A 22,523-nucleotide genomic window follows, 5' to 3' on the forward strand; every position below is an offset into this window, starting at 1 on the left:
TTACTACCAACCCTTTCCAAAAATGTTTAATATCATGGAAAGGTTTAAAGTGTTTATTTGTTTATCCATCCATCCATTTTCTACCGCTTATCCTGGTCGGGTCGTGGGGGCAATAGCTTTAGCAGGGACGCCCAGACTTCCCTCTCCCCAGCCACTTCATCCAGCTCTTCCGGGGGGGGATCCCGAGGCGTTCCCAGGCCAGCCGAAGGACGTAGTCTCTCCAGCGTGTCCTGGGTCGTCCCCAGGGTCTCCTCCCGGTGGGACATGGCCGGAACACCTCACCAGGGAGGCCTCCGGAAGGCATCCGAATCAGATGCCCCAGCCACCTCATCTGGCTCCTCTCGATGTGGAGGAGCAGCGACTCTACTTTGAGATCCTCCCGGATGACCGAGCTTCTCACCCTATCTCTAAGGGAGAGCCCGGACACCCTGCGGAGGAAACTAATTTCGGCCGCTTGTATCCGGGATCTTGTTCTTTCGGTCACGACCCACAGCTCGTGACCATAGGTGAGGGTAGGAACGTAGATCGACCGGTAAATTGAGGGTCTTGTTTATTTGTTTATTTTTACATAATTTGGGCTTCCAGCTCATAAAACAATTTAAAAAAGTAGAATACTGTGAAGAAATCACCATTTACTTCTCAGTTTTTGTAGAAAAAAAATTAAGAAATTAGGGTGACATTAAATCAATCAAAATATGGTACTTTCAAAACGATATGTTAATCTTCAATACTTGGTTGGGAATCCTTTTGCTTTAATTACTGCCTTTATGCGCCGTGGCGTTAAGGCAATCAGCCTGTGGCACTGCCTAGGAGTTATGGAAGCCCATATTTCCTTGATGCTTGCCGTCAGTTCTTCTTTGTTTTTGGGTCTGGTGGCCCTCATTTTCTTCTTGATAATGCCCCATAGATTCTCAATTTGGTTTAGATCTGGCGAGTTGGCTGGCCAGTCAAGCAATGTGATGGCATGGGCATCAAACCAGGTTTTGGTGCTTCTGGCAGTCTGGGCAGTGAGCAGGTCCTGCTGGAAGATGAAATCTGGATCTTTTTACAGATCCTCAGCATAACGAATCATCAAGTCCTCTAAAACATTCAGGTAGACTGTTGCGGTGAGCTTGGATTTAAGAAAGGAGAGTTTACCAACACCTGCACTGGACATTGTACCCCAAATAATGACTGACTGCAGACATTTCACACTGGACCTCAAGCAGCTAGTGTTCTGTTCTACACCCGTCAACCTCCAAACCCTTGGACCTTGATTCACGAATGAAAGGCACACTTTCATCAGAAAAGAGGACCTTGGACCACTGGCACACAGTCCAGTCCTTCTTCACCTTGGCCCAGTTGAGTCGCTTCCTACGTTGGCTCAGGCTCAGAAATGGCTTGACCCGAGGAACCTGACAGTTGTAGCCCATCTCCCAGATGCGTCTGAATGTGGTGGTTTTTGAAGCTGTGACTCCCGCCTCATTCCACTCTTTCTGGATCTCTGCTAGATTCTTGAATTGTCTCTGTTTGATAATCCGCTGAAGTCCACGGTCATCTCTTTTGCTGGTGCATCTTCTCCTGCCACATTTTGTCCTTCCACTAGACTTTCCATTGATATGCTTGGACACAGCACTCTGTCAACATCCAGCCTCCTTAGCTCTGAACTTTTGTGGCTTACCCATCCTATGAAGGGTATCAATGATGGTCTTCTGGCCAGTTGTCAAAAGTTTGCAGTCTTCCCCATATTGAACCCAACTGAGGAAATTGAAACAAACTCAAGCAATTTAATGACACCTGGGGAAACCTGTGCAGGTGCTTTGAGTTTAGTAGATGATGAGTGTGTGACACTCAGTTTAAAACATTTATGGCCTGCAAAATTTCGGCTGATTTCTTCACAGTATTCTAATTTTTTTAATTCCTGATTTTATGAGGTGGAAGCCCAAATTATGTAAAAATAAACAAACACTTGAAATTATGGGCCCTGAATCTATAATCTATGAAAGTTTAACATTTTGAATGGAATTATGGAAATGAATAAACTTTTCCATGATATTCTAATTTTTTGGGTCTGTAGTTGTCAATCTATGAAACTCTGGTTCAGCATTGGCCGAGCAGTATGTGGGGCAGGTAAAATGAGCCAGTTTCACCATGGCAAGAAATATGCTGTAAAAACATTTATATAATTCTTCATCTTTGGGATATTTTGACGAAAGCATGCCACATACATGTTATTAAGACACCTGTGAGGTATTTTAAATTGTTGAAAAGATTAATAATTTCTCCTTTAAGCTAACGAGAAACTCAAATCACATAACTCATGATGACATTTTGAGACCGTAGACCTTTAGCTAATTTTGAGACCGTAGACCTTTAGCTAACGTGTGCGCCAACTGAGCCCGGATTTTAAAAAAGTCATTTGTCTCTGTGTTTCAGTGCCTTGAAGTCCATCTCTGAGACAGTCTCAGCTCTGTATCCATACTGGACCTCACTGCAAGTGCTGGGTAAACACACACACAATCATTGAACCTTCCTCCAATGTTGATTCATGAGTCCTGTGATTGTGGTTGAACAGAATTATTTTAAAAAACATACTCATGAAACAGGTCTGGAAAAAAGTTATGGGACTCCTAGAAAAGTGAAAATAATTTGACCACAGGGACATGTTCAAACAAGCTGTGTCCTCAAACTTGGAACCAGTCACTCGGCCTATTTAAAGGGTGACATGTAATCACTGTGCTCCTTGGTGACATGCTGTGTACCACACTAAACATGGACCAGAGGAAGTGAAAGAGAGAGTTGTCTCAAGAGGATAGAAAGGAAATTATATACAAGCATGTTAAAGATAAAGGCTATACGAACATCTGCAAGCAGCTTGATGTTCCTGTGACTACAGTTGCTCATATTGTTCAGAAACATCCCAACTTCATTGGAATTGGGGTTGTAAAAGCCAAGAGCCAGCAGAAAGTATACAGTTACACAGTACGTAACACAACATTCATGTAATAAATACAAATAATCTAAAAAAAAAAAAAAAGTGATAATTTAAAATAAGTGACATTAAAATGTATGACATCTGATTTAAAAACAATGACAAAGTCCAATTGCTTTCAAGTACATAAATTGTTTTTTTTAATTCATTCAAATTTGGCAGGCTTTAAGTCATTTTTGGGGCCTCTTTAGTGGGTTAATGACTATACCTATGTGACAAATGTTTAATATTTGTTTAAGTGCATTTCTTGTTAAGAGAGCCTGGGTCTGGTTTATTTATATTTTTTATTTATCTAAGATATTTATTGTTCTACATTACAAGGCCAGTGTTCAATATTCTTTAGAATTAAAAGTTAATTGTTCTTTAAAAGGATGTCCTTGATTTATTATGATCAAATATCATTATATCAGTGGCATAACAAAACATCAATGAAACTATTCTTTATCGTGATAGTTTTGTGGTAAATATATCCTAGAAAATTTGCTACCGTGGCAGGCTGAAACATTATATATTACATTATTACCAATATACTTAATTTCTGAGCTTATTTGTTCTACTTCCTTTGTATATATGGATTACTTGGGTTGTTCCCAACATCTGGTTAAATTTTCATGTCAATAGCACTGAAAATATATTTAATGAGAAAAATGGTGACGTTAAATATTTCAGCCGCTGTGTGTGTGTGTGTGTGTGTGTATATATATAGAGAGAGAGAGAGAGAGAGAGAGAGAGAGAGAGAGAGAGAGAGAGAGAGAGAGAGAGAGAGAGAGAGAAGAGAGAGAGAGAGAGAGAGAGAGAGAGAGAGAGAGAGCACGGTGGCCGACTGGTTAGAGCGTCAGCCTCACAGTTCTGAGGAGCGGGGTTCAATCCCCGGCCCCGCCTGTGTGGAGTTTGCATGTTCTCCCCGTGCCTGCGTGGGTTTTCTCCGGGCACTCCGGTTTCGTCCCACATCCCAAAAACATGCATTAATTGGAGACTCTAAATTGCCCGTAGGTGTGAATGTAAGTGCGAATGGTTGTTTTGTTTGTATGTGCCCTGCGATTGGCTGGCAACCAGTTCAGGGTGTACCCCGCCTCCTGCCCGATGATAGCTGGGATAGGCTCCAGCACGCCCGCGAGCGACCCTAGTGAGGAGAAGTGGCTCAGAAAATGGATGGATGGATGGATGGATATATATATATATATATATATATATATATATATATATATTTATAGGTGTGATAGGCGTAGGTGTGAATGTGGTGGCTGTTTGTCTCCAGCAGACCCTCGACCCTTGTGAGGATAAGCGGTACAGAAAATGGATGGATGGATGTATCATTTGGAATCTCTGGAATCACTAAACAAATGATTATTGTATTTCGAGCTCATGTGTCTTCATTTTTGCACACCATTGTGTCTCCTGTAGAGGGTGATGGGCTTGCTGAAGGACGTGTCCTCAGAGACACAACCAATAAGGAGAGCCCCCAGATTCCCGCTGTGACTACAACAGGCCTGGTGTACGACGAGAGAATGATGGAGCATCTCAACCTGTGGGACAGGTCGGCGGGTGGGCGTGGGTGGTTGGGTGTCATGCACTGGATTGGATAACTGACTTGGCCCACTATGCTACATTTTGTCTGCAGGCATCATCCTGAACAGCCACAAAGAATCTTCAAAATCTTCTCCAGGCATCAGGACCTCGGACTGGTGGAACGTTGCCACCGCATCCCGGCTCGCTTCGCAACTGAGGAAGAGCTCGCCATGTGTCACACGTATGTGACAGCATCCATGTTGTTAGGCCTGAAATCTGACGGGGGGACAAAACCAATTGTCTGCGCTGTGGCTGTTCACCATGGCGACAGTCCTCTTTTCCAGTTTTCCTGCCATCCTTTTTCTTTATTGCTTTTCCTGTTCAGTGTCATGGTTCTACCTATCCCAGCTGACTTTTACCAAGCGGTATGGAGCGTAGACAAAAAAAAATGACTGGTCTGTCGTTAATTACTGGTAGGGCTGTCAATCTTTTTTTTTTTTTAAATCAAGAGTAGTCACACTTGAATTTTGATTAATCGCGATTATTCAGATACCAAATATACACATAGTACCACATTTTGCTTTGAGATGCTATTTTAAACTTGTGCTTCGATGAAAAGAGAGTTCAGCATGACACTACATGCAAATGACCTTTATTTTTTTTCAAGTGCCATCGGGGTGACCTTTGAAGCAAAATTTGCCGCCGAGCACACCAATCGGAGTCTCATCACTTATCTCTGCACTGGTGTAAGCATTGACCTGATAACTGACCTTATAGCAACCTGCACCGCATTTCAGATATCCATCCGCGGTTAAGGTAAAGGAGGGTGTGTGGTCAAAAGAAATAGTGTGATTCATCTTGAGTTTTAATACATGATCAAAGCGATAGTTTTTTGTGATTAATCATCGGTTAATGCTTTAACTTAGACAGCTAATTGCTGGGCACATACAAACAATGGACTGGCCGCCAGTCAATATCAGGGCATAAAGACAAACAATGCCAGCCAGTGTTGTTGTGAAAAATTATCACACATGACACGGTTGTTTACGCAAAGCACAATTAAAGTGTGTACGGAAAGTATTCAGACTCACTCTTTTTTATATTGCAGCCATTTGCTAAGATCATTTAAGTTCATTTTTTCCACATTAATGTACATACAGCACCCCATATTGACAGAAAAAAAAATTATTGTTGAAATTTTTGCAGATTTATTTAAAAAAAAGACTGATATATCACACAGCCATAGCCGTATTCAGACCCTTTGCTCAGTATTTTGAGCAAATACAGCCATGAGTCTTTTTGGGAATGATGCAACAAGTTTTTCACACCTGGATTTAGGGATCCTCTCCCATTCCTCCTTGCAGAGTCTCTCCAGTTCCGTCAGGTTGGATGGTGAACGTTGATAGGCAGCCATTTTCAGGTCTTTCCAGAAATGCTCAATTGGGTTTAAGTCAGGGCTCTGGCTGGGCCATTCAAAATCAGTCACAGTGTTGCTCTGAAGCCACTCCTTCGGTATTTTTAGCTGTGTGCGTAGGGTCATTGTCTTGTTGCAAGGTGAACCTTCGGCCCAGTCTGAGGTCCTGAGTACTCTGGTGAAGGTTTTCGTCCAGGATATCCCTGGACTTGCCCTCATTCATCTTTTCTTTGATTGCAACTAGTCTCCCTGTTCCTGCAGCTGAAAAACACACCCACAGCATGATGGTGCCGCCACCACCATGCTTCACTGTTGGGACTGTATTGGACAGATGATGACCAGTGCCTGGTTTTCTCCACACATGCCACTTAGAATTAAGGCCAACAATTTATTTCTCACCATCTAGGAGTCCTTCAGGTGTTTTTTTTTAGCAAACTCCATGCGGGCTTTCATGCGTCTTCCACTGAGGAGAGGCTTCCATCGGGCCACTCTGCCATAAAGCCCCGACTGGTGGAGGGCTGCGGTGATGGTTGACTTTCTCGAACTTTCTCCCATCTCCCAATTCTGTCTCTGAGCTCATAGGCAGTTCCTTTGACCTCATGATTCTCATTTGCTGTGACATGCACTGTGAGCTGTAAGGTCTTATATAGACAGGTGTGTGGCTTTCCTAATCAAGTCCAATCAGTAAAATCAAACACAGCTGGATTCCAATGAAGGTGTAGAACCATTTCAAGGATCAGAAGAAATGGACCCGAGTTAAATATATGAGTGTCACAGCAAAGAGTCTGAATACTTATGGCTGTGTGATATTTCAGTTTTTCTTTTTTAATAAACCAGCAAAAATTTCAACAATTATAATTATTTTCTATCAATATGGGGTGCTGTGCGTACATTACTGAGGAAAAAAATTACTGAAATTATTTTAACAAATAAATGGCTGCAATATAACAAAGAGTGAAAAATTTAAGAGGGTCTAAAAACTTTTCTTACCCACTGAATATATCTTCACAAGTGACATCTTTCCTCATATACAAAGATGGCTATTACCATAGAGACAAGGCAGCAGTCACCTATGAGCTGAACATGTTTCGTACCAGTCATACTACAATGGTTGCTCATGACCTCGTCTAACTAGGCCAAAGTTAATCATTACTATTCATATAAGCCAATATAAGAATTAAGCATTAGTGATTTCTCCAATCTGTAATGGGCTGGCGACCAGTTCAGGGTGTACCGCGCCTCTTGCTCGAAGACAGCTGGGATAGACTCCAGCACGGTCGGGGATGAGATCCTGCCCCAAGTGGAGGAGATCAAGTATCTTGGGGTCTTGTTCACGAGTGAGGGAAGAATGGAACGAGAGATTGACAGGCGGATCGGTGCAGTGTCTGCAGTGATGCGGACTTTGTATCGGTCCGTTGTGGTAAAGAAGGAGCTAAGCCGAAAGGCGAAGCTCTCAATTTACCGGTCGATCTACGTTCCTACCTTCACCTATGATCACGAGCTGTGGGTCGTGACCGAAAGAACAAGATCCCGGATACAAGCGGCCGAAATGAGTTTCCTCCGCAGGGTGTCCGGGCTATCCCTTCGAGATAGGGTGAGAAGCTCGGTCAGCCGGGAGGGGCTCAGAGTAGAGTCGCTGCTCCTCCACATTGAGAGGAGCCAGATGAGGTGGCTGGGGCATCTCATTCGATGCCTCCCAGACGCCTCCCTGGTGAGGGGATGACCCAGGACACGCTGGAGAGACTATGTCTCTCGGCTGGCCTGTGAACGCCTTGGGATCCCACCGGAAGAGCTGGATGAAATGGCTGGGGAGAGGGAAGTCTGGGCGTCCCTGCTAAAGCTACTGCCCCCGTGCACCGACCTCGGGTAAGTGGTAGAAAATGGATGGATGGATGGATGGATATTAGTGTCAGGGGACATAAAGACAAATGGTTTGGACCTCAGTCATTGTCGGGAGGTATAGACAAACATTGGACTGGTTGCCAGTCCATGTCACTGGGACACATGCAAACAACGGACTGATCGGTAGTCAATGGCTGGGCACATATAGACAAACACTAGACTCAAAAGCCAGTCAATGGCATGGCATATGTCTGTATAAAAAGACATGCTTTTTATTCCTGACTGTCTGACATGAAATCAGACAACATTTTTCCTGTTTTAGGTCAATTAGGATTTTAAAAATTATTTCCATTTTCTAAATGCCAGAATAATGAGAGAATGATTTGAGATATATATAAATATATCAATTTATATATATGTATGTATATATATATATATATATATATATATGAAAAAAGTGAAATAATTACTCAATAAGTATATATATATATATATATATATACTATTTACTCAGTATATATATATATATATATATATATACTATTTACTCAGTACTTATTGAGTAATTATTTCACTGTGTACTTTTTATTCTTACTCAGGTAATTTTTTGGAGGACTACTTTTACTTTTACGTGAGTCACATTATTGTCAAGTAACAGTACTCTTACTTGAGTACAATGTTTGGCTACTCTAACTACCTCTGGAGCGGACATCCTCTATTTTTACTGTTACGTTTAAGCAACATTTTTTCTCATCAGAGCAGCCATTGTCGTATTTGTTGCACTGGTCTTTTGAATTTTCACATTGAGGTGCTGTGGGTCGTGGCCCTGGTTGTGTTCCCATCGGAACCGCGAAGCACACGTAACATCGGCGACAAGAGTTCATCCGCTAGTACATCTTGTATTAATTAGAAAACGCGCCTACAATTATCTAATTAGTTTACGGATGTTAATGTTGAATGTATTAAGCGACGGACCCATCTTAGGGATTATGTCACAACACAGAATGAACTAACTTCAAATTCAGAAATGGACAATAAAAACAGAACAATATTGTACTTAATGTTTTCCTGGAGGATGCATTTGGGATTAGCCTTTGAAGTTGGTAATAGTGAAAAATGTAGTGAAACAAAGAATGATTTTAGTAAATTCTTTTCCAGAATGAGAGTGTTTAAAGAGGGGGATTTTTTATTATTGTACTTTGTTAAAATAAAAAAATATATTCTCTGCACACAATGTTTTTTTGTGTCACCTTTTTCATGCCTTTGGTGTTTGCATGTTTGAAAGACAAACAGTCGATTGGATGCCAGTCTATGTCATGGCACATATAGACAAACAATTAACTGGTCGCTAATCAATGGCTGGGTACATACATTGCTGGGAAAAAGTATTCGCCCACTTCTCAAATTCTTAATTTTTTGCAGTTTCCCAACTTTGATGTTTAAGATCGTCAAACAAATGTAAATGTCAAACAAAGATGACCGAAGTAAACATAAAATGCATTTTCTAAACAGTGATTTTATTTATTCGGGAAAAAACTACAAAACTTCAAAGCTACTGCTCTGTTAAATAGTGAATTAACTGTGTGTTTGGAAACATGAGTTAATTTTCACTGGCCACCACAGGAAATTCATAATTTAACAGAGAGGGGGGGGGGGAGACTTTTTTTTTTCTCACCAGGCCAGGTGGCTTTGAATATTTTTTTTACTAAATAAATAAAATCTATCCATCTGTTTTCCATACCGCATATCCTCACTAGGGTCGCCATTTAAAAACTGAATTGTATTTTTACTTGGGTTATCTCTGTCTGATATGTACATTTATTTGTTGATCTTAAACATTAAGGCAAACTATGCAAAAACAATAAAATAAGAAACGTCACTGTATAGACAAACAAACTTCAGATAGAAAGGTTCAAGTCCAGAACTTTTAACACTGAGGCAGATCCATCTCTCTGCTTTGAAAGCGTCCACCCTGAATGGTGAAAAAAAAATTACTTTGTGTGTGCGCGTGTGCTTGTTTATTTAGCGTGGACCACATCCAGCAGATGAAGTCCACCAGTACGATGAAGAGCAGAGATCTGCACAAATTGGGACAAGAGTTCAACTCCATCTACATCAACAATCAGAGTTACCAGTCAGCCCTGCTGGCTGCTGGAAGCTGCTTCAATGCTGTGGACCACATCCTGACTGGACAGGTACCCATAACAAGCAGAACTTCAAACCACCCCCATACATCAGCACTGTAGTCTGGTGGGCCAAAATCCGGCTGAGGATCGGTCTCACGTAGGTTCTGGACTACAAGGTATCAATTCAAACACATTCAATGTTGCTTGAAAGGACAACCAAAAACAATTAGATTTTGGGTCTGGGGAGGGAAAGACCACGCAAACTCCACACAAGAAAGCCTTATCGTAGATTTGAACCCAGAACCTCATAACTGTGCGTCAAAAATGTGACTAAGACTAACGTGGCCATTTTTCTACCAGAGTCAAGGTTTCGGTCATAAGTTTCCGAATGATTTACATTGATTTATTTAGCAACATATCTACAAGCTTTCTTTCTTTCTTTTTATAAGCACATAACAATTACCTCATTCTGCTTGCCAAGGGAGCTAATCTTTGATTCAAGACTCGGTTTCTTTTTTCTGTAGCTTTAGTCTGTCCTGGTCATTGTCCTGAGAGTCAGGACTTGTGTTTCACTGCTTTGTGTCCTGAAGCTTCTATTTCCAAAGTCTCAAAGAGAACTAGTTTTTAATTTGGATCGCTCAGCTAAATTCTCTGTGACAACACCTTAAAAGAGGTTTGCTAATGATCCTTTATGACATGGATATGACATGACGTGTGTGTGTGTGTGCGCGCGCAGGTTCGAAGTGGCGTGGCCATCGTGCGCCCCCCGGGTCATCATGCTGAGAGAGACTCTGCGTGCGGTTTTTGTTTCTTCAACACGGCGGCACTCGCCGCTCGCTATGCTCAGAAGACCTCCCAGCATGCACCTGTACGAGTCTTAATCCTGGACTGGGATGTTCACCACGGCAACGGCACACAGCACATGTTTGAAGACGACAATAGGTATGCTTGTGCTCAAATATCTAGACCACAGGTGTCAAACTGGTGGACTGGGGGCCAGATCCGGCCCGCCATGTCATTTTATGTGGCCCGCGAGAGTGTGCATCGACTTTGTGTTTCTTGCTAAAATACCAAATTCCAAATTGGTTTCGCTTTTAAAAATATTGCGATATTACAAGCATTTTTTGTTACCAAGCCCACTTTTAAAATAAAATTGATTCATACTGTAGTTGAACAGTTTTTACTGGCTTGATTTCAAAAGTAATTATCCATTAATTTGTGTATATGTAATATGAGGCAATCATACATTCATATGGGTTTGCAGCCATAACAGCCCTCCGAGTGGAACCATAACTGTGATGTGGCCCGTGACAAAAATGAGTTTGACACCTCTGATCCAGGCAGTCTCACTATTGTTCTGCTGTGATTCGCACCCTTTTTCCCCTTGTCCCCTTGTCTGTCCCCTAAAACTCTTTTGTGTCTGGCTCCATTTTCAATTAACATCAGAATAATTTAAAAATAAGCAGAGGGACTATTTCAAACTCCCCTGTTGCACAGCAAAACTGTTCCACCACAAAAGGCATACAGATCAACCATTCTACAAGGACATGCAGCTTAACAGGACAGGTTTTTAAAAACAAAGGAAAAAAAAAAAAAAAACAGGTATGATGTCGTATGTCATGTGATTAGTCAGGTCACTGTTGATGTGGTTTCCTGTCTGCAGCGTCCTGTACATCTCCCTCCATCGCTATGACAACGGGACCTTCTTCCCGTCCTCGGAGGACGCTTCCCCGGACCGGGTGGGCGTGGCTCAGGGGACGGGCTTCAACGTCAACGTGGCGTGGAGCGGCGGGCGGATGGGAGACGCCGACTATCTTGCCGCCTTTCACCACGTCGTCATGCCGATTGCCACTGAGGTGAATATACAGTAATCTCGTTTATCGCAGGGGTTAGGTTCTGGACCAGCCCCGCAATCGGTGAAACCTGCTAATAGCGACCGCATTTTTACTTTTTTTTTTTTATACCTATTTTAAAGCTGTATGAGCCCCTCTAGACTCTTTTTAATCTTCCCCACACTCTTACTAACCTCTACCATACTCTTATGAACACTTTCTACTGTATACTTTTAAACACCTTTTAATCTCTTAAACATACAATAATGCACAATAGTACTGGACACGATGTACATTTTATTCCTTGTAAAATATGAACATTTGAATTTCAAATTTGAAAGATTTTTAGAAATTAGAATTTAGAATTTTTTTTAAAATTTGAAATCTTTCACACGCAAAACAAATCTGCAATTAGGTTAATCTGCTGGTACCAAAGCCTGAGTATGCTGAGTCCACTGTATGCTGGTTATAAAACTTGTACTTAAGTCATAAATAATAAAGCACACACACACTTATGTACGAGCCCCAATGTAAAAAAAAAAAAAAAAAACTCCAATGAAGTTTGGGCCACTGTGTAAAATGTAACTAAAAACACAATACAATGATTGGCAAATCCTTTTCAACCTTTTCAATTGAATACACTACAAAGACAAGAGATTTAATGTTCAAACTGATAATCTTTGCTTTTTGGAAATATTCACTCATTTTGATTTTGATGCCTGCAACACTTCCAAAAAAGATGGGACAGGGCATGTTTAGCAGTGTGTTGCATCACCTTTCCTTTTAACAACACTCAATAAGTGTTTGGGAACTGAGAACACCAATTGTTGAATCTTTTTAGGTGGAATTCTTTGCCATTCTTGTTTGATATATAACTTATATACTAGTAGTTATATAATGGACTGTTAATATTCCTTAACAGTCCGGGATCTCCATTGTCCTTTTTTGCGCTTCATAATGCGCCACGTTTTCAATGGGAGACAGGTCTGGACTGCTGGCAGGACAGTATAGTACTCGTACTCTTTTACTATGAAGCCACGCTGTTGTAACATGTGCAGAAAATGGCTTGGCAATGTCGTGCTGAAATAAGAAGGGACAGCCCTGAAAAGACGTTGCTGGCATGGCAGCATAAGTTGTTCCAAAACCTGTATGTACCTTTCAGCATTAATGGTTCCTTAACAGCAACTTACCCATGCAATGGGCACAAACACACCCCATACCATCACAGATGCTGCTTTTTGAACTGTTTAATTCACTTAAGACCAACATACAGGCACAAACTTAAATGTGCAAAGCCTGTGGTGAAAACAGTGAAGTGGACCAGAGAAGCAAAGATGGCACTTCAAGACTGTTTCGACTGCACAGATTGGAGTGTCTCTGAAGCTTCAACTGGCAGCTTGAATGAATATAGAGACACAATTACATCCTACATCAGCTTCTGTGAACACGTGTGAGTACCAACCAAGATATTTCTCACATTCAATGACAACAAGCTGTGGTTTACTGCCAAACTTCGGCAGATGTACGGCTTTTGCTTTGCACAGTCGAGTTTTAACTTTCATTTGTAGATGTGGCCAAAACAGTGTTTAAATGACAATGGTTTTCTGAAGTGTTCCTGAGCCCACCTGGGAATATCTTTTAAACAATGATGCCGGTTTTTAACGCAGGGCCGCCTGAGGGATTGAAGGTCACGGCATTCAATGTTGGTTTTCGGCCTTGTCGCTGACGTGCAGAGGTTCCTCTAGAATCTCTGAAACTCTTGATGATATTATGGACCATCGATGATGAAAGATCATAGATGACTTTCCGTGTAGTTGTACATTGAGAAACATTCTTAAACTGTTGGACTATTTACTCACACAGTTTTTCACAAAGTGATGCGCCTCATTACATCCTTGCTTGTAAACAACTGAGCCTTTCAGGGAAGCTCCTTTTATACCCAATCATGACACTCACCTGTTTTCAATTAACCTGATCACCTGTGGATTGTTCCAACAGGGTTTTTTTTTAGCATTCCCTAAACTTTCCCAGTCTTTATCGTCCCTGTCCCAGCTTTTTGGAAACCTGTTGCAGGCATCAAATTCAAAGTGAGAGAATATTTGCAACAAAAAAAAATGTATTAATCAGTTTGTCCATTAAATATCTTGTCTTTGTAGTATATTCAGTGAAAGATAGGTTGAAAAAGATTTGCAATCGTATTCTGTATTCTTGTATTCCTATTTTGGTTCACAACACAAAGGTTCGACTGTCCAAAAGAGACTCAGACTCATTTTCAGGAGAGTGGACTACTGAACAGGTTTTTTTTAATCAAGCTTTTTATTTATTTTAAAAAAATGAACAGGTTATACATTTTGCGCTTCTATGCTCTAGTCGTCATATCAAAACAGACACACACCAAGTTGTATGGTATAAAGAAAATAAGGACAATATGAAAATCTATAAACTTGTGTACAAAAGTCGCAAGGATAGAGAAGTAATTAAGAAAATGATTTAACATTTATAGTTCGCTCTCTCACAGTACTTCAACACTATCTAAATAAGTAAAAACAGATGATGGTTGAATTGTTAATTATAACAAAAGAAAAAAGCGACGAACATCAAATCCTTGCAAAGGTTGAAAAACAAATTTTGATTATGACATCTCATATTCACCTTGCTCTATATTTCCTCTGCTTCACAGATACTGTGTCAGCTCTCGCTTACCCCAGGCTCCCCTGCACCTTAGGCACTAAGGGAGTCCTGACTAGCTCTCTGTTTAAAGGGTTAAAGCTCCCCGTTGTCCCAGCGTATTACACAGTGGACCGTAACTGGCGACGGCAGCTTGCTTAAGCGGTGTCGAGAGGGATTCGCCTAGGTTCTCACAGCCGCTTATGTAAAAATCCAAAGCATGATAAAAATAAAATTCAATTCAAAAGAAAAAAGAAGGAAAATCGATTGATCCGTTCGAGCATTCCTCAAACAAGCTTCTTCAAAATTTCTGTTGAGAATAGGTGTTGGTTTAGAAGAGAGAGGTCAAAGGCTCAGTCCCTCGGTCCTTGCTATTTTGTTCTCGCCTATTCTCTGTCAAAGACTTTTAAAATTGTCTTTTCATAAGCTGCCTCTCTAATCATCCTGCATTTTACACAAAGATAGATATGAGACTAAGCTGTTAGACCTAGGTTGCTGACCTACGGGAGAACAAGAGCACTAAAATCACCGTTTTTTGGCTTATATTGAGGACAGCCACACCATCCCTAACCCACGCCTTAAGTCAACCCTCCTGGCTTTACTCTGGCATATGAAAGCACTACAGAGCCATCTGGGGTTGTGGGGGTGGTCTGGTCACTCTCATGTCCCTATAAGATAATGTTAACAATGCTTAAAAACCTTTGGTTCATTCCCATTTTGGTAATGAAAGCAACACCCAGAGACAGATAACGCAATGGTACTTTCCCCAAGTGGGCTTAAACTTCTCGTCATTGATGTATACACAAATCATTCCTTATTACATCATCAAACATAATTACAACCACACAGTGTATGAAGTAAATAACATTCCATTGCAACTCCCACTTATGCAACGAAAGGTCCTAATACTTCATCAACTATCTCACATATCACAGTGTGGGCACAAATGATTGTGGATTTCTAACAGTTAGTTACCAAATTACATGTATTCAGCTGTTACAGGTTAAATACAGTGGGTACGGAAAGTATTCAGACCCCTTAAATTTTTCACTCTTTTGTTATATTGCAAGGCGGCATGGTGGACGACTGGTTAGAGCGTCTGCCTCACAGTTCTGAGGATTGGGGTTCAATCCCCGGCCCCGCCTGTGTAGAGTTTGCATGTTCTCCCTGTGCTTGCGTGGGTTTTCGCCGGGCACTCCGGTTTCCTCCCACATCCCAAAAACATGCATGGTAGGGTAATTGACAACTCTAAATTGCTCGTAGGTGTGAATGTGAGTGCGAATGTTTGTTTGTATGTGCCCTGCGATTGGCTGGCGACCAGTTCAGGGTGTACCCCGCCTCCTGCCCGATGATAGCTGGGATAGGCTCCAGCACGCCCGCGACCCGCGTGAGGAGAAGCGGCTCAGAAAATGGATGGATGGATGTTATATTGCAGCCATTTGCTAAAATAATTTTTTCCCTCATTAATGTACACACAGTCATATTGACAGAAAAAAAACGGAAATGTTTACATTTTTGCAGATTTATTAAAAAAGAAAAACTGAAATATCACACAGCCATAAGTATTCAGACCCTTTGATGTGACACTCATATATTTAACTCGGGTGCTGTCCATTTCTTCTGATCATCCTTGAGATGGTTCTACACCTTCATTGGTGTCCAGCTGTGTTTTATTATACTGATTGGACTTGATTAGGAAAGCCACACACCTGTCTATATAAGACCTTACAGCTCACAGTGCATGTCAGAGCAAATGAGAACCATGAGGTCAAAGGAACTGCCTGAAGAGCTTAGAGACAGAATTGTGGCAATGCACAGATCTGGCCAAGGTTACAAAAACAATTCTGCTGCACTTAAGGTTCCTAAGAGCACAGTGGCCTCCATAATCCTTAAATGGAAGACGTTTGGGACGACCAGAACCCTTTCTAGAGCTGGCCATCGGGCCAAACTGAGCAATCGGGGAGAAGAGACTTGGTGAGAGAGGTAAAGAAGAACCTAAAGATCACTGTGGCTTAGCTCCAGAGATGCAGCTGGGAGATGGGAGAAAGTTCTTGAAAGTCAACCATCACTGCAGCCCTCCACCAGTCGGGGCTTTATGGCAGAGTGGCCCGAGGGAAACCTCCTCAGTGCAAGACACATGAAAGCTGGCATGGAGTTTGCTAAAAAACACCTGTAGGACTCCAAGATAGTGAGAAATTAGATTATCTGGTCCGATGAGACCAATATAGAACTTTTTGGCCTTAATTCTAAGTGGTATGTATGGTGAAACCAGGCACTTCATCAGCACCTGTCCAATACAGTCCCAGTAGTGAAGCATGGTGGTTGCAGCATCATCCTGTCGGGGTGTTTTTCAGCTGCAGGGACAGGACGACTGGTTGCAATCGAAGAAAAGATGAATGCGGCCAAGTACAGGGATATCCTGGATGAAAAAGTTCTCCAGAGTGCTCAGGGCATCAGACTGGGCTGAAGGTTCACCTTCCAACAAGACAGTGACCCTAAGCACAGCTAAAATAACGAAGGAGTGTCATCAGAACAACTCCGTGAGTGTTCTCGAATGGCCCAGCCAGAGCCCTGACTTAAACCCAATTGAGCATCTCTGGAGAGACCTGAAAATGGCTGTCCACCAATGTTCACCATCCAACCTGACAGAACTGGAGAGGATCTGCAAGGAGGAATGGCAGAGGATCCCCAAATCCAGGTGTGAAAAACTTGTTGCATCATTCCCAAAAAGACTCATGGCTATATTAGCTCAAAAGGGTGCTTCTACTAAATACTGAGCAAAGGGACTGAATACTTATGGCTGTGTGATTTATCAGCTTTTCTTTTTTAATAAATCTGCAAACATTTCAACAGTTCAATTTTTTTCTGTCAATATGGGGTGCTGTGTGTACATTAATGAGGGGAAAAATGAACTTAAATGATTTTAGCAATTGGCTGCAATATAACCAAGAGTGAAAAATTTAAGGGTGTCTGAATACATTCCGTACCCACTGTATGTTTGCTAATATGCATTGAGCAAGCAAATGAGTGTAAGACTGTATTGGCTTTTCTATGTAGAAAACATTTCCATGACCTTTTAACCTCTACTTTGGGTGCATCTTATGGACAAATTCTGGTTGTACATGACCCATCTCGATGGTCCCTCCGGTTGACTTTAGTAGTAACTTATTTCTGGTACCAGCTAGGGTACAGGTGTCAAACTGGTGGCCCGGGTGCCAGATCCGGCCCGCCACATAATTTTATGTGGCCCGCGAAAGCAAATCAAACTTGCTCATTGTGTTCTGGTGTAATAACCATTGAAATATTTGCAAGCATTTTCTGTTACCAATCCCCATTTGAAAAGAAATGTTGAAAAACATCTTTTTATAGGCTTCTGATTTCAAAACTGGTTATTCATCGATGTGTTCCGTATACTGTATGTAATTACAGTATATGAGGTAATCTTTCATTTATATGGGTTCACTGTCGTAGCAGCCCTCCGAGGGAAGTCTTAACTACGATGTGGCCCTTGACAAAAATGAGTTTGACACCCCTGATCTAGGGGACATTTGTAGTAACATCTCTAGCCACTTGTATTAATGGTTTTCTGAACATGTTTCCGATCAACAATTCAGGTACATTATTTTGTACCATCAATCTTACATATTTTTTATTACATTGTACACTATTTAAGCATATTTTGTGCCACCAGCAACATTTTGTTTCTTTGCTCTTCAACTGCAGAGCAAACTTTCCGAACACCTGAGATCTACTGAAACTTTTGATACTGGCCTGAAAATTGTATTATTCACTGCTGCATTTACATGAATGAAAAATATTATTTCTCACTATCGTCCATAGATTTTGTGATTTTACCTTGATAATTATGTGTTCTGTCATTTTGCTGTTTAGTTTTATCCTTTAACCCGCTTTCATGGGAGAAAATTTTGATTTTCATCTTTTAATTTCCTCCTGTTTTTAAACAGTTTCCCATTGCCTTTGTAAAGCACTATAGACTTGCATGGGTATAAATTATGTTATATAAATAAACTTGCCTTGCCTCACAGTTTAATCCAAGTCTGGTGTTGGTGTCAGCGGGATTTGATGCGGCGCGGGGAGATCCTCTGGGCGGATACCGCGTGACCCCAGAGGGCTATGCCCACCTCACCCACATGCTGATGTCATTGGCTTGTGGACGGGTCTTACTCGTACTGGAGGTGAGTGGTGATTCCAACTAGGCTGGGCAATATGGCCTCAAAAAAAAAAAAAAAAAATCAGATTTACCAATTAATTGAGCTTTCCCCTTCCCTTAAAGAAAAAAATCACATGACAAAAACAAGTTACTTACTTAGTTGCGTCAACTTCTGCAGAAATATTAGAAATGAATTTTTTTTTTCTTTCCAGATCCTAGACTGTCCCTTTTGTCAAAGCGTTTGTTAACATGATCCATATATATATATATATATATATGTGTGTGTGTGTACAGACCCTTTCCAAAAAAATTTGAATATCATGGAAAAGTTTATTTCTATAATTCCACTCACAAAGTTAAACTTACACAGATGATAGAGTCAGGGCCCACAACTTAAACAATTTCAAGTATTTAGTTGTTTATTTTACATAATTTGGTCTTCCAGCTCATAAAACCCATGAAATCAGGAATTAAAAAAATTTGAATACTGTGAATAAATCACCCGAAATTTAGCAGGCCATAAATGTTTTAAACGTAGTGTCACACACTAATCATCGACTAAACTCAAAGCAACTGCACAGGTTTCCCCAGCTGTCATTAAATTGCTTCAGTTTGGTTAAAATTTCTCAGTTGGGTTCAATATTGGGATGTCTGCAGAATTGACAACTGGCCAGAAGACCATCATTGATACTCTCCATAGGATGGGTAAGCCACAAACGTTCATAGCTGATGATGCTGGCTGTTCACAGAGTGCTGTGTTCAAGCATATCAATGGAAAGTTTAGTGGAAGGACAAAATGTAGCAGGAGAAGATGCACCAGCAAAAGAGATGACCGTGGGCTTCAGCGGATTATCAGAGTGGAATGTGGCGGGATTCACAGCTTCAAAAACCACCACATTCATACGCAACCGGGAGATGGACTACAACTGTCGGGTTCCTCGGGTCAAGCTACTTCTGAGCCTGAGCCCACGTAGGAAGCATCTCAACTGGGCCAAGGAGAAGTAGGACTGGACTGTTGGCCAGGGGTCCATGGTCCTCTTTTACGAAGAAAGTAAAGTGTGCCTTTCATTCGGGAATCAAGGTCCCAGGGTTTGGCGGAAGACGGGTGAAAAACAGAACCCAAGCTGCTTGAAATATCCACAGTCAGTCATGATTTGGGGTGGAATGTCCTGTGCAGGTGTTTTTAAACTCTGCTTTCTTAAATCCAAGGTCACCGCGACAGTCTACCAGAATGTTTTAAGAGGACTTCTCACATATACACAATATAAATTAAAATAATAATAATAATGGTCCTGACAAATGTGAATTAATCGATAAAATCGATTAATCGCTCGGCCCTAATGATAACTGGCAAACACTATTACAAGCGACCTGCCGTGCCACTTCACAGGGTGGTTACAACTTGACGTCCATCTCCGACTCCATGGCGATGTGCACAAGCGTGTTGCTTGGCGACCCCCCTCCTTTCCTGGCGATGCCCCTCCTCCCACCTCACCACGCCGCAGTGGCAGCCATCAATGAGGTCATCCGCTACCACGCCCCCTACTGGAAGTCGCTGAGGATAAAAAGTGAGTATGGGAGTCCTGCATGTGTTGCTAGTGTGTCTCCAACCTTGGTTTACATAGAGCTATACTGCTTGATTTTACTAGAATATTGGATAGACTAGGCAGCAGAGCCTTGAGTTCAGAAAACAAGCAAGTACATGAGACAATAAAAGCTTTTTTGTGGCGCATGGACACATGGTCAAACAGAAATACCCCACTCTCCCACATCCAGAACTTTGCCTAACATTATTATAACATTGCTATCAGAAGTGAATTGAATAGAATAGAATAGAACTTTATAATCACTCACAATAGTCATGAAGATCAGTAATAATGTTGTTAACTGCAGCTCTGCTTACCTTTGAGCTGTAACATGATAGTGCTTCGGTCGCTGTGTCAAAGTGATTGTCTGAGAACCTCGGTGTGGGGGTGGTTGTTATGTAGTTGGTTCATTAAAATGTATTTATAATTTTTTATCTCCTAATATGACTGATTAATAACTATTGTAAATGATGAAATCAATATTTTTAAAATAAACAATTGTATTATTTTTTAATTTTTGTATACATCGTCTAGAAATGAGCTGGCCCATGTGTCTTGTTTTCAAAATCAAATGTGGCCAAATGAGCTGGCCATGTGTCTGTTTTGCGCACAAAGGGTCCCGAGCCTTTGTTTAACTTTGCTTTTGATCTTAGTCCCAGAGGCCGTGCGAGCAGCCGTAAATTCCCCAGGCGCTCATCGGAGAGGCAGTGGCAAAGGGAAAGGCAGGAGGTCAAGACAGAGTGGTCCAGACAAACCGACACTGCCCACTATGGGAATGGAGCGCACAGCAGTAATACCACAAGCACTAAAACACCCATCATATATATGCAGATAGTGGTACTGTAAGTGTTGACATTGTTTTTGTTGTATGGGCCAATCAGGCGGACCACAGTTTGGATCAGCTCACTCAGGGATTGGCCAGTTTGGACATCAGTCAAAGCACACACTGCCCCGAAGTGGAAGCGGCGTCAGGTGAAGTGACATCAGAGAAGAGCCAATCGAGGGCAAGGTCAAGTGAAGTTACACCTGAGCAGACCCAATCACCAGAGAGCTCGCAGCCTCCAGTGAGTTCTTGGCTTCACGGGCTACGACTGTCTTCAGATTAATGTTGCCATGACAACAAGCAGCCAGCATGACATTGTGGGTAATTTGTCGCCCTAGGTCTGGGGTGGACAAACATGGGCCACATTTGATTTTTAAAGCAGGACAATGGGCCATGTCAATCGTAGATAAGGTTAAAAAAAAAAAAGAAATTTGAAAAAATGCGTATGTGAAATCGAAAAGCCCTCCATCCTTTTTTTTTTTTTTATTTTTATTTTTTTTTTTTTTTTTTATCCCACTTAACCTAAGTAGGGTCACAGGCGAGCTGGAACCTATCCCAGCTAACTTTGGACGAGAGGCAATGTACACCGTAGACTGGTCAACAGTCAATCTTAAGGGTTTCTTATGGGCTTCCAGCTCATAAAACCCAAAATAATAATTCATGCTCACTTTTAAAATTTTATTATTTACATTTATTCTAAGTAAGGCGGCACGGTGGAAGACTGGTTAGAGCGTCTGCCTCACAGTTCTGAGGACTGGGTTTCAATCCCCGGCCCCTCCTGTGTGGAGTTTGCATGTTCTCCCGGTGCCTGCGTGGGTTTTCTCCGGCCACTCCGGAAAATCCCAAAACCCCAAAAACATGCGTGGTAGGTTGATTGAAGACTCTAAATTCCCCATAGGTGTGAATGTGAGTGCAAATGGTTGTTTGTTTATGTGTGCCCTCCGATTGGCTGGCAACCAGTTCAGGGTGTACCCCGCCTCCTGCCCAAAGATAGCTGGGATAGGCTCCGGTACTCCCGTGACCCTGTAAGGATAAGCGGCTCAGAAAATTGATGGATGGATATTCTAAGTAATTCAGTATTGAATCATTGAATCTAAATGAATTAACCAAGTACAGTGGAACCTCGATTTAACGGACCTGGAAACAACGGACTTCAGATTTGACGGACAGAAATTTGTGTCCTGTTGGAACTCAAAACGCCTTATTAGTTCCAGAATTGCCTACTGATGTTTACTGGCGCAATCAACAGGCAGAGACGAGTTCCCACATTTCCAGGATGTGCTGCTGTTGTCACAGATATGAAGACGAGATCCGGCTAACCGATGTGCCGTCGTGGCCATGTTGACAGGGGCTATGTTCTAGTCAAAGGCAATGCCTGGACATGACCTTAGTGTCGCCGTTGGCACGCAGCTCCACTGTGCCGCCCTATTTTATTTTTAATCAAATCGATATCTGAACATTTCCTCTCAGCATCGAGCTAAACATTGCTAAACAAAGGCACTAATACATCTTTTGTGAGTAAATTATATTTTGTTTCTCGATCATTCCAGTAATTCAATGTTTATTACGGAGCAGATTGATT

At 41.7% G+C, this 22,523-nt stretch overlaps 1 protein-coding gene across 3 annotated transcripts in view; it reads left to right on the plus strand.

Annotated features, from left to right (window-relative positions):
* Positions 1 to 22,523, plus strand: part of hdac6 (histone deacetylase 6) — a 48,703-nt gene that overhangs the window by 18,266 nt on the left and 7,914 nt on the right. For all 3 annotated transcript variants that reach the window (XM_061788685.1, XM_061788693.1, XM_061788701.1), the window contains exons 16-25: positions 2,416 to 2,483; positions 4,376 to 4,508; positions 4,593 to 4,721; positions 9,763 to 9,931; positions 10,599 to 10,804; positions 11,526 to 11,718; positions 18,408 to 18,557; positions 19,923 to 20,100; positions 20,772 to 20,908; positions 21,000 to 21,182. In XM_061788685.1, coding sequence (XP_061644669.1) covers positions 2,416 to 2,483; positions 4,376 to 4,508; positions 4,593 to 4,721; positions 9,763 to 9,931; positions 10,599 to 10,804; positions 11,526 to 11,718; positions 18,408 to 18,557; positions 19,923 to 20,100; positions 20,772 to 20,908; positions 21,000 to 21,182 — 1,546 coding nt within the window. The remainder of the gene's footprint in view (positions 1 to 2,415; positions 2,484 to 4,375; positions 4,509 to 4,592; positions 4,722 to 9,762; positions 9,932 to 10,598; positions 10,805 to 11,525; positions 11,719 to 18,407; positions 18,558 to 19,922; positions 20,101 to 20,771; positions 20,909 to 20,999; positions 21,183 to 22,523) is intronic.

The sequence above is a fragment of the Phyllopteryx taeniolatus genome, chromosome 1 (genome assembly GCF_024500385.1).
Source record: "Phyllopteryx taeniolatus isolate TA_2022b chromosome 1, UOR_Ptae_1.2, whole genome shotgun sequence".
Taxonomy (NCBI): domain Eukaryota; kingdom Metazoa; phylum Chordata; class Actinopteri; order Syngnathiformes; family Syngnathidae; genus Phyllopteryx; species Phyllopteryx taeniolatus.